Consider the following 12,120-nt stretch of genomic DNA (forward strand, 5'->3'; position numbering starts at 1 on the left):
TAACTAAATTTTATAACAAAAAATAAAAAGGGATTTGTCTAATTATTATGAAGGATATGTTTAACAATTGCCTACAATATTTTTTTGAAAACTAAAAGAGGTGTAAACTTAGGGAAAAAATGTATGAAATAACATTAAATATCTTCATCCTTACTTCTTATTCCTTTTCTTTTTCAAACCTTTCTCAATTATGTATTATAAAATAGAAAATTTTGAAGAAGAAAAGGAATGAGAAATAAGAGGTGAGGATATTTAACTAAATTTAATAAAAAAAAATAAAAGAACTCTATCTAATAATTATGGAAGATATGATTAACAATTGTCTACCGTTTTCTTTGAAAACTAAAAAAAAAAGTAGGGAAAAGATGTATGAAATAACATGGGTCCAATCAAAACTGTTATTTGGGTGAAGGATGGGCCCAGCCCATGAACCCTTGGAGCCCATCCATTTGAAGGGACCAAAATGGTAAATGAGTGCCTGAGAAAAAAGAAGTGACTGTTGCAGCAAAGAACCCAAAAACAAAAGGTTGAAGAATTTGACAGAGTGAGAGTGTAAGGTAGAGTCAGTCAGAGATATAGAAATGGCTTCGTGGTGCAGTGTTCGAAGCTTCCAGGTTCCGGCGATGGAAGGCAGCGCACTGCGCAACCGTGCTTCATTGGCCGCCAGAGTGGGGTGTTTGTCCGTGGCCGGCACCTCCTTCTGGCGTTCCTCTTCGTCACCGAAGCACTCTTTGTCATTCACATGCTTGAGCATTTCTTCCGAAACTCGTAAGTACCCATTATGAAGAAACCTTCAAATTTTTAAACCTTTTACTTTTTTTGTTATAATGGTGACCCTTATTGCTTGTAGGTATTAAGGAAAATGTTCAAACAGAAGGGGCACCTGCGGCTCTGGGACCATATTCTCAAGCAATCAAATCCAACAACCTTCTTTTTGTGTCTGGTGTTCTTGGCCTTGTTCCCGAGGTTTGTTAATTTACTTAATTGTTATCACTTCCTTTAATTTATGATGTTCGTTTCTTCAGATTGTTGATGTGTGTTTTGCTCTTCAATGCAGACCGGGAAGTTCGTATCTGATGATGTTGAAGACCAAACTGAACAGGTACAAAATGAGACAACATTTTATCTTGTGATACTAAATTCTTTGAATGTCAATTGTTGTATTGTATGACGATAACATTTTATTGATGTTGCAATGCACTTGTTTATTTTGTTTCTGACATTTGATATAATAATTACCCTTTGTAGCTTCTTAAAAACATGGGGGAAATTCTTAAAGCCGGTGGTGCTAGCTACTCGTCCGTCGTTAAGACAACAATTATGTATGAATTCCTCACTATTTTGTGGTTGGAATTTATTGAGTTTCAGCAAGATTACTAGTTTTTGAGGTTTTATTTCCTGCAGGTTGGCTGACTTGAAGGACTTCAAGAAAGTCAATGAGATCTATGCTAAATGTGAGTTCTGTGGTAGTGATTTTAATTTTTAATGTTTTCTTGACAGTTACATTCTTGTAGAAGGTGAAGCTTGCACTGACTTGTTTGTGTGTGAAAAGATGAATACACTATCCTAAACTTTTATTCATATTTAGTAATATCTTTTGGTAGAAATAATTAGCCATCCATTTCATATTGCAGATCATGAAAGTCCTGTATTGACAAACTGCTTAACTGTGCTAATTACTAATGAATTTCACTTCTGATAATAATTTATACTGCACTGTAAAAATTGACCCTGCTGCATTGTGGGCTGAGAATGTGTTAGCCTGTAGGTAACATACATGTACCATGGCTGACCACTGACCAGCTTTTAGATTCAAAACCTTCATGCTTTTTTATGCTTTAGTCTTGAAGATTCACCTGTTAGCTTGTCATAATAGGTAATAGGTTATGTTGTCAACTTGTCATATTTAATACATACTAAGGGTGATTAGTAGATTGATACTAGAGAGTCCACTAGTACCATGCTGAAAACATTAAGGTTTTCCGTTTGGGTTGGTATTGTTTAATTTTCACTAATGCCCACAGTTACTTAAATAATTTTAATTTACCTGCTTTTCCAATGATTTCAGACTTCCCTTCACCTTTCCCTGCTCGTTCAACTTATCAAGTAGCTGCATTGCCATTGGATGCCAAGATTGAAATAGAGTGCATAGCAACTTTATAAGCATCAATTGTACTAGTACATCTGGCTCCATCAGCAAACTCAGGTTAACAATGCAGGAAGGGACATATCTTAGTATTGAAGTTTTACTTGTTTTGTTCTTTGGATAATGGTGCTCTTGTGATTACATTTACCATCCTAGCGAGGTCTATAATCTTCGGATTCTTTCTCAAAGATTATGCACCTATTTAAAGTGAAAGAAACTCAGTCATTGGATGTTTCTTGTTTGCAGCTTTTGTGACATCGTATATTCGTATCACATAAGACATATTATGAATAAGATCATTTTTAATAAATATCTTTTACTCGAACTCACATCAATTTTCTTTAGATTGATTTGTGGACGTTACATTGAAAACCTTATTGTACGTACTTCTTATATTCTTTTTCTTCATATTTTGTTCTTATATAAGTCACTGAAATGGATTGACCAATTCATAAATATAAGTAACAGAAAAAGTAACCAATATACAATTAGCAAAGATTGCTTATAAATTAAACGACAGACATAAACCCACTTCTCTCCCTAAAATGAGAAGGTTTACTTTAGAAGATCCTGATCCTTGATTAGTATTCATTAGTAACTTGTTTTTCCAATTCAATCTTTCGTTATCATTTGATTAGTTATAATTTAAATTTCTCTACCGATATTATAAATTAGTTTGCATTTTATTAATTTATGTTTTTTTCCAAGGTATAATATTACATTTCCAAAAATCTTATCCCCAAGAATACTATGTTTGCGGATGTAATTTACATAAACGTTTTTGGTTTGGTTGGCATTTAATAATTTTAGAAAAAATGTTTGATTAAAATTTTGAAGAAGAAAAAAGTAGAGGAAAAAATGTGGAAGAAACTCAAGAAAGAAGTAGGAATATAGAGTTATTTTAGAAAAGAACTTTTATTTTTATGAAAATGTTTCATATTCCTAAGAATCACCATATGTAGATATATATATAAAAAATGAAGTAAACTTGAGATTGTGACATTCCCAAATTCACTTTTCTGAAAATAATTTGTAAAATCTTGAATCAAATCCAACCTTAATATTTAAGCATCAACTTATCATGATTCTTTCTTTTATATTGGAATGCTGGATTTGTCTCAAAATTGGTATGACAATGATTTGAACGGAAAATTAAACATGCACTCAATTATTCAAACAATCGACAAACATTTGCTACTTTGCATCCTTAAAAGTTCTGGCTCAGATTGTATTTTTGCAACGTAGGCCTTGGATTCTTATTGGGAGGATTAAGGCTTCAGGTTGTGCATTATATATGAATATCTGAGAATCCTATAAAGCAACTTGCCTTGCATTTGCATCCAATGTTGTTCTTTTGCCAGTTTTCAAGAATAAAGATAAAACGTAAAGCATCTTTAGCGGTGAAACTATAACTTTTCTCCCTCACTATCAAAGTCTGAAAAAAAAGGAAATAAAAAAAATATAACGAGGCTTGCTTTTTTAATCAAGCAACGTTACTATTTTAAGTAACCGTAATTATACATAGATGTTATTTTTTAAAAAAATATTAAGGTAAGCGACGAACATTAAAGTTACTCATATAAAGTGGCCTTTCTCATAATTATATAACTCTATCGTGTCAATTTGTACACTATTTAGATAGAATTTTCTATCCATACTTATAACAGGAAATAAAAATAAAATAAATCATATTTCTATTCTGTAAGTAAAAATCGATTTATAGTTTTCAACTTTAATTTTGAAGAAACTAAATAAAATAATTTTTTATAAAAGTTAAACAGTATAAATGTTATGTTTAGTAAAATTAGCTTATAGATTAACTTATAAGCTAATTGATTTAATAAAAGTGTTTGATAAGACTAGTTTGTGAATGTATGAATACATGAATTTTGAAGATGTCAAACAAAAATCAAACTAGACTGCTACAAAGGATAAACATTGCTTCAAGATTAATACACGATTGTTTCAACAAACAAAGTCTTGCTTCAAGATTATTTTAAGATCAAGTCTTGCCTCAAAACAAAGTGTTTCTAAAACATGCAAGACTCTGGTAATCGATTGTCAATAGACAAGTTTGAAAAATAACTATTAAAAAGGATTTTGAATTTGAATTTTATACCTGTAATCGATTAGTAGATGTTTGTAATCAATTGTCAGCAACGAAACTCTGGAAATTCAAATTCAAAAGTCATGACCCTTCAAAATATATCTGTTTAATCTATTACCTGTGAAAAATTTCAAAAAAATCTTTTTGAAAAGACATATCTCTTCAAACCATTCTGAAAAGGTAAGAAGAACCTGTATATATGTGTGATTTCAAAAAGTAAGAGAGAAATATTCCTAGAAAATTCCATTATCAAATGTTTTCTTAACAACTCTTGGGCAAACACTTTAAATTTATTGAAGAGTTCATCCAGATTAATTGTAATATTTTTCTCTTAAAGAGAAAATTCTTCTTCCTCTTCTTTTTCTTCAAAGAGATTGATTAAGGGATCGAGAGTCTCTTAAGTTGTAAGGATTCCTTAAGTGAGACTTAATTCACCACTTAAGTTATTGAGATCACTTGTCTAACATAGTTGATAAGTTAATTGATAAATTTCAAATGACTTAAAAATATATATTTGGTATTTTTAATATTTGAATTTTATTTCTAATAATTTATCAAAATTAAGATAATAATTTTTAAAATTTTGTATATCATAAAAAATTTATTTTTTTGGAAAATTAAAATTAAATAAATAAAATTTATTAGAATTATCTTGCTTAAAATAATTTTTTAACATTTAAATACTTTATTAATAATACTATTTTAAGACAAAAAATGAAAAAGTGTTTTTTTTTTATAATTTTTCTTATACATTCATCTTATAAGAAGAACTTAAAGTATATGTTTCTCATTTGTAAGACTATGAAATATTATACAAACATATCTTGTTTAATAAGGTAACGGAATTTTTAAATTAAATAAAAAGATAAAATAAAAGTTGAAATAAAATATGAAGGATAAAATTGAGAAGGAGAAAAAATTAAAAGCTTATAAGTTAGCTTATTTTTCATTTGTAAGTTAGTCAAAGGAGTTTATAGTTTTCTTAAACATAATTGACTATTCTATAATATATATATATATATATATATATATATATATATATATATATATATATATATATATATATATGAGCTCCTTTTATTCTCTTATAAATTATAAATACATATTAAAAAATTATTCAAACAAGAAGATTTATTTGCTGATACTTCTCAAGAATACATTGCATAAAAATGTGGTTCCATCAGCTAGATTATCACCCTTTCTTGCGAGTTGCGAGTATTAAGTTTATTCAGGTTTGATTAGGGTTCATAGGAAAGAGCCTTTCCGATATTTGGAAGAAAATTACCATTAAGTACATGAGTAAACTATATTAGAAAACAATAATTAGTGTTTTTTAGCAGTATAAAATAAATAGTTTTACTTGCTGAATAAATTAATTTCCAAGCTCTATGGAGGCCTTGTCATCTCAATGCAAAATGAGTATTAAAAGATTCATTAAATATATTTTGCAATTTCCATGCATTCACTTCAAAGATGGTAGCTTGAAAGGATTCTATTATAGCCTACGCTTTTATCCGATGAGCATGCACCTTTTTTTGTACGCACTGATTCTTTTATGGTTGGGGAGGGGATTTTGATTATCTCTGGTAGCTTGAAAGGATTTCATCTCATGCGTGCATATGTTTTTATTCAAAGGAAACATGCACTTTTTTTTGTACGTATTGCTTCTTTCTTCTTCTTCTTTTTCCTTTTTTTCCTGTGTTTATAGAAATGTGTTAGAGAGTATGTTATAACTTTTACTGAAAAGAGTACTGTTTTTTAGTTCTCTAAATATATGGCATATAAAAAGGTTTTTACTATAGATAGACTACTCTAAATATTCAATTAATTATTTTATTGTTAATATAAATTCTTAGGATTTGATTCTAAACTTTGGAATTAAGTTTTCTTAATGCCTACTTTTATTTTACTGTCAAACTTCGTTGAGTCATTATTTATACAAAAATAAATTCTTTGACACTAAGGTATCTTTTTTTTAATCACAAATATTTTCTGTTAAAGATAATATTGTTTGAGCTAATAATATCCGTTACTTGAATTTAAGATATTTGGTTACATCAGTTGATTGAGATGCTTGATGATTTCAAGAATATTTTTTTTTATCTTTCTTTCAATTCATTTACATAAAAAATTGTTTTTATTTAAAATACTTTACAAAATTTTAGTATATTCGTTTAAGTTACAAAAATGATAAGTATTGTGAATGAAAATATCATATTTGATGGAGGAGAGATATTATTATATTTTTTTACGGGAGATATTACTATACACACGCAAGTGTGTTTTTCAATAAAATTATTCCCCTATCTTGAATATATTAAAAAATAACTGATTCTCGATCATTAAAAAATTAGTTACAAACAATTGCACCAATTTTGATCTTTTTTCTAAAACACATTTTTATTAAAACTAAATATCAAAAATAAAAATTATTAAAAACAAAATCTCAATTAAATAAAAAATATTTTAAAAATAATAAAATTAAACAATGTGAAATTAATTATATTTGTAACCACTTGACATGACAAATTTCCCCCCTTATGATTAAGACGGTAGAAAATAATCATGAGCAAAAAATTGTGGATATGCTACGAATAAAATTGTTTAAAAAAGAATACTTTTCGATAACAGAGAATAAAAGAGGGAAGATGTTGAGAATGGAAGAGAGTAGTGGGGCATGCTGAGGAAAAGGACGGTGGCATCTGAACGAAAACAGAAGTAATATCCATTTAAGTTAATGTTAATCCTTTTGACGCATAAAAAGGAAAAGGAAAACGTTTCTTATTCAAAGGAAAGGAAAACACCTAACAAGCTTGGTTCGTATTCATTCTCTCCTTCTTGTTAGACCAATCCCTTTTTCAATTCTCATAGCATAGATCTCCATTTTCCAATTCAAACCCTTTCCTCTTTCTCCCCTTTCTTTTCAGAATCCAAATGCGATGTTGCTTTCGTTATTGTGTTTTAGATTTTGAATATGGTTCTTCTGTTATTGATTTTTAGGTTGGTAAGTTATCTACAATCTGCATCATGGAAGGTGTTATTCTGAGAAGGGTCATTCCTTCGGATAACAGTTGCCTCTTCAATGCTGTTGGGTAAGCTAAGCAATGGAATACAACCCCTTTTTTTTTGGAATTACTGCTACTTGTACAAATCATTCCACTTGTGATGCTCTTTCTCCTTCCTTTTTTTTGTGTTTAATTGTTTCAGCTATGTTATGGATCATGACAAAAAGAAAGCTGCTGAGTTGAGACAGGTAATTTTTTTCTTGTATTTAGTTTATTTGTGAATTTGCTTCTAGTGCCAAGGGGTGCTTCATTTCTGGCTGGTCAACTTTTGCCTCAAGATATGTTTTTATTTTTTTATTTTTGGAGTGAAACATGTTTTTGGTCCCTCAAAATATATCGAGATTCAGTTTTAATCCCACAAAATATAGAGATTAATACGTTTTTAGCCCCTACATTTTAACAAAAATTTCAAAGTTAAATATATGATCTTTTCTACTAGAAAAATCTCATTTTTCAAACTTGAGGTATCAAACACAATAAACTAAAGATTTGGACTAGTGAAACCATATCGTAGTAGTGTTATTTATGGCGGGTGGCAGAACATGGCCGAAGGGTAAAATTCCGCCATGTAAACACACCATAGTGGGCTTCTCTTCACAAATTGCCTATGGTGGTTGGCAAAAAATCTGCCATGCCATTCCACCATGGCGGCCATGACACCTCCTTTAACAACATTGTATCGTAGAATTCATTTTCAAATCAGGAGACCTCTCTACAGGATTGGAAGAAGGACTTTTCACCCAACTAGTTAGAGTTCCTCCAAACCGTGTCATTCTCGAAGTGTGATATGACACTGTCAAAAACACGAGGTTGGAATGTGTTGAAGAATACTATACAAATTTAATACATTTTTATTCCCTACTTTTTTTTCTCAAAAACATGTGTTTTTAGTTCTTGACAAGAGACTAAAACCACTTCACTTTTAATAAATGTAAGAACTAAAACATGTTGAATTTTTATAGGGACTAAGACCAAATTTCTAGATATTTTGAGAAATTAAAAACATTTTTATTCTGAAATGTTCCTTGCAGTCATAGACATATTTTATTAAAATTCAGTAAAAAGAGCTTTCGGTAAACTGATAGTTGGCTTTCCAATCATTAAAACGGTTGCAACAAATGCTAAGGATGAAATACTTAGATATGAATATTTAGTTATTTTTATCTGCATAGTGCATGAAGAATTTTTCAGATGCAGCTACGAATAATAGATGCGCTTTGAGCATTTTTATTTTACAAAAATTCAACTTTGAAATATTATATATGGCTCAACATACCTATTTTTCACTAGCTCTTGTTGTTTTCAATTCCTGACATCAGACTTAAGTAACTTCTCTGGTAGATCTCCATATTTTGTCATCAATTCATCATATGCACTTGTGCTATGGTCTGTCAAGCCCCATGCTGTGCTACTCAATGCTTTCCATGAAATTACATGCAACTAAAAGCTTGTCATTGCAAAATATTTTTATTTTCAGATATGAAATTACGTACTCTATCATTTAAGAATTACCAGTGAGTGAAACTTTTATATCATTGTATTGCCTAATGTCTTTGCATTTTGAGTATGTTATTGACATCATTTCTTGCATATTTTGACTTAATATTTTTGTGCTATTTGTCATTTGACATGCTAAAGGTTATAGCAGCAACAGTAGCAAGTGATCCACAGAAATATTGTGAAGCATTTCTTGGGAAGCCAAACACAGAGTATTGTAACTGGATTCTTGACTCAGAGAAGTGGGGAGGTTAGTTGGCCTATGTTTTTCGTAATCAAGGCTATTTTAAATAAAAATTTAGATGGAAATAGTTACCAATTTTCACTATACAAATTGGAACTGCTACTTTTGGTGTTACTGTGGTGAGTGCATGAATGTGTAACCTCAAGTGTGGAAAATTCATTTTTATTTGGAACTTGAAAGGTGATGAAACTTACTCAAAGATGGGTTGATTTAACATCTGAGTTTTTAATAAACTTTGCTAAGATAAATATATTATGGAGTATATACGAGTAAAATATATTATTTTCCTGAAACATAAAGAGGCATAAAGTATTAATTAAAATTTGGGAAATTTTATTTAAACATCTGGATACCCAGAGAATCTTCTGTGACAATTGTTTAACTTTCAGTTGTTTCTAAAATTTGGCTTTTGATATAAATTTTATGGGTATAGATTTTGTAGTTGATGAATTTGACATGGGTTTCAAAGGGTATTTCAAACTCCTAGTAGCAAATTTAACAATAAAGCACTGTTAACTTTTTGTTAGTTTGATTTGCTAATTAAGCTCTATATTTCTTTATGAAGGTGCAATTGAACTTTCAATATTAGCAGATTATTATGGACGTGAAATTGCAGCATATGATATTCAGACAACTCGATGTGATTTGTATGGTCAGGTTAGTCACTCTTATGCAATCTATATGCTCTCAAGTTTTGCAACCTCTTATGACTGAACTTTTCTATTTTCACTTTTTGTGAATACTTTTGACAGGAAAGGAATTATTCTGAAAGAGTGATGCTGATTTATGATGGTCTCCACTATGATGCATTAGTGGTGAGTAATTTCATATACCAGAATTTTTTTTTATCATCCATTCCTTCTCTTCTTTGCATTTTTTTTTTTTGTGGTTTTGGAGGTGAATTGGGAGGTTACAAGTATATGGTATTTAACATTTATCTGCTACACATGAAACAATAAAAAAAATTACAAAGTTAAGGTTCATATGTATTTTTGTTTTCATGTTGCCTGATGATTACTCAAACCCCTTGTATGGGTCAGATGTCTCCCTTTGAGGAAGCTCCAGAGGAGTTTGATCAGACCATATTTGCTGTACAGAAAAACAGAAGCATTGGACCTGTTGAGGGGCTTGCTCTAAATTTTGTGAAGGACCAGCAAAGGTAGTTTGCTATTCTTATTGAACCTTACTAAAAGAAAGAGATAAATATTGTCATATTTAGATGATTGAATTGCATCAATCTTCATTTTTGGATTCTTTATATATCAGATTTGTTGCGAATATCTGTACGTAAAAGGTCTTTTTTTTGGGCATGTATTTTGAGGTTTGACTTTCAGAGGACTTGGGATGCATTTGGAATTGGATTGGGGAAATATTTTCTATTTTCAGTAATAATTACAAAATTGACCTCAATTCATGTTTTTATGTGCTAACATTTAAAAACAAAATAAAGTGAAACTAATGACATTTTTGTAATTGTTAGTGCAAACAGAAGACATTTTTGTAAATCCAGTGTACCTTTTATCAATTTAGAACAAGAACAAAGTAGTGAATGTGCCGCAAAGCTGTTACTATATATACATAGACTGATAAGTTGAAAACTTCAACTTTGCCAATTTCTATTGTCAAACAATACAGGTGAAATTATGCAAATTTTTAAGTGAAAGATATAGTTGGGCTATGAGGGCGAGCCCTGGTGCAGCGGTAAAGTTGTGCCTTGGTGACTTGTTGGTCATGGGTTCGAATCTGGAAACAGCCTCTTTGCATATGCAAGGGTAAGGCTGCGTACAACATCTCTCCCCCATACCTTCGCATAGCGAAGAGCCTCTGGGCAATGGGGTACGAAGTTTTTTTATATAGTTGGGCTATGTGTCTTGTCTGCCAGTAGGAACGTATATTTTAACTCTGCAATAATACAAAGGGAAGTCAGTTTGTTTTATCTTGCATGATGTGATTTTTTTAAATCTTCTCAATTTAATTTCGATATCATCTCGAATGGCCTCTCTCAATTATTTCTGCTACTTAGTATCATTGCAATTTATGATATGCCCATGATGCTAATATATCATGGCTACACTTTCTCAGGAAACGGAGTTACACTGACACTTCTAACTTCACTCTGCGCTGTGGAGTATGCCAAATTGGAGTAATGGGTCAGAAGGTGATTCCTCAGTACCCGATGCTTTGCTTTATGCTACTTACCCACCTTAGCCTATTCTCCTTTGTTCTTATGATTCTGAGTACTTGTTTTTTTGTGAACATTTCAGGAGGCAGTGGAGCATGCACAAGCAACTGGTCATGTTAACTTCCAAGAGTATAGATGATGCACTCTGTTCGTTTGAATGAGATACAAATTCATGTGTAATCTCCGTTGATTTGAATGAGCATCATTGATGAAAGGTAGTTGCTTTGTTGCAGACCATAAAACTGAATAATTTCTGCATGAGAATTGCTGTGGCAACTTGGGTTGTAATATTAGTTCCTTGGTCTCGTTCCACAAATGACTGTGATTATAAGAAACTCACCTCTAGTGGCAGACTAGATAAAGAAACTAATTAGTAATCAATTGTTTTTTATATTCTTTTCCTGGTAAAGATTTTTATCTAATATATTTCACTTATTTTCCTGTTATAATTTTTAGTGTAATAACTACGTAAACTCGCGCCACTATTTTAACCTTGGCGATTGTTGAATGCTTTTGATATTATATATAAATCCCTTTTAATGATAGTATATAATGACTCTCAAAACAAATTTACAGATACTTGTTCTAGCCGTCAAGCTTATTGTTAATCATGAATTTCAAATGTTGATTTATGTTGGAAGAAAATAGGTATTGTTATTAATAAAAACAATGAAAAATTAAGTTGTAAGTTCAAAGTATTTATATAAGAAAAGAATATCTAAGATACTCAATTTTTCATTTATTTCATCTATGCATTTTCTAACCAGAACTACATATCTAAAAGGCATATTTAATTGTATTGACTTTTGGATATACTTTATAAGGACATTTAAGACTAAGGTGGAGATAAGAGCTCAAAATTAACCCTTGGCCCAATCC

At 30.5% G+C, this 12,120-nt stretch overlaps 2 protein-coding genes across 2 annotated transcripts; both read left to right on the top strand.

Moving 5' to 3' along the window:
- The first annotated feature begins 481 nt into the window (after nucleotides 1-481).
- On the top strand, nucleotides 482-2,475 carry LOC114383458 (reactive Intermediate Deaminase A, chloroplastic-like). The gene is made up of 6 exons (XM_028343138.1): nucleotides 482-768; nucleotides 851-966; nucleotides 1,058-1,102; nucleotides 1,249-1,322; nucleotides 1,405-1,454; nucleotides 2,069-2,475. Exons 1-6 carry the CDS (start codon nucleotides 582-584, stop codon nucleotides 2,161-2,163), a joined length of 567 nt encoding a protein of 188 aa, XP_028198939.1. The 5' UTR covers nucleotides 482-581; the 3' UTR covers nucleotides 2,164-2,475.
- A 4,438-nt stretch (nucleotides 2,476-6,913) lies between these two features.
- On the top strand, nucleotides 6,914-11,690 carry LOC114383205 (ubiquitin thioesterase OTU1-like). The gene is made up of 9 exons (XM_028342828.1): nucleotides 6,914-7,069; nucleotides 7,254-7,345; nucleotides 7,461-7,506; nucleotides 8,957-9,065; nucleotides 9,625-9,716; nucleotides 9,812-9,874; nucleotides 10,100-10,218; nucleotides 11,142-11,217; nucleotides 11,324-11,690. The coding sequence occupies exons 2-9, from the start codon at nucleotides 7,281-7,283 to the stop codon at nucleotides 11,378-11,380; spliced, it is 627 nt and encodes a 208-aa protein (XP_028198629.1). The 5' UTR covers nucleotides 6,914-7,069; nucleotides 7,254-7,280; the 3' UTR covers nucleotides 11,381-11,690.
- Nucleotides 11,691-12,120: the final 430 nt, after the last annotated feature.

This window comes from Glycine soja, chromosome 14 (genome assembly GCF_004193775.1).
Source record: "Glycine soja cultivar W05 chromosome 14, ASM419377v2, whole genome shotgun sequence".
In the NCBI taxonomy this organism is placed as follows: domain Eukaryota; kingdom Viridiplantae; phylum Streptophyta; class Magnoliopsida; order Fabales; family Fabaceae; genus Glycine; species Glycine soja.

Bases quoted from the DNA above. Each gene is read 5' to 3' on its own strand.
- LOC114383458 (XM_028343138.1), top strand. From the start codon at position 582: ATGGCTTCGTGGTGCAGTGTTCGAAGCTTCCAGGTTCCGGCGATGGAA. The intron at 769-850 runs GTAAGTACCCAT...TATTGCTTGTAG, and splicing joins GAGCATTTCTTCCGAAACTC to GTATTAAGGAAAATGTTCAA. The intron at 1,103-1,248 runs GTACAAAATGAG...TACCCTTTGTAG, and splicing joins TTGAAGACCAAACTGAACAG to CTTCTTAAAAACATGGGGGA.
- LOC114383205 (XM_028342828.1), top strand. From the start codon at position 7,281: ATGGAAGGTGTTATTCTGAGAAGGGTCATTCCTTCGGATAACAGTTGC. The intron at 9,066-9,624 runs GTTAGTTGGCCT...TTCTTTATGAAG, and splicing joins TGACTCAGAGAAGTGGGGAG to GTGCAATTGAACTTTCAATA. The intron at 11,218-11,323 runs GTGATTCCTCAG...TGAACATTTCAG, and splicing joins TTGGAGTAATGGGTCAGAAG to GAGGCAGTGGAGCATGCACA.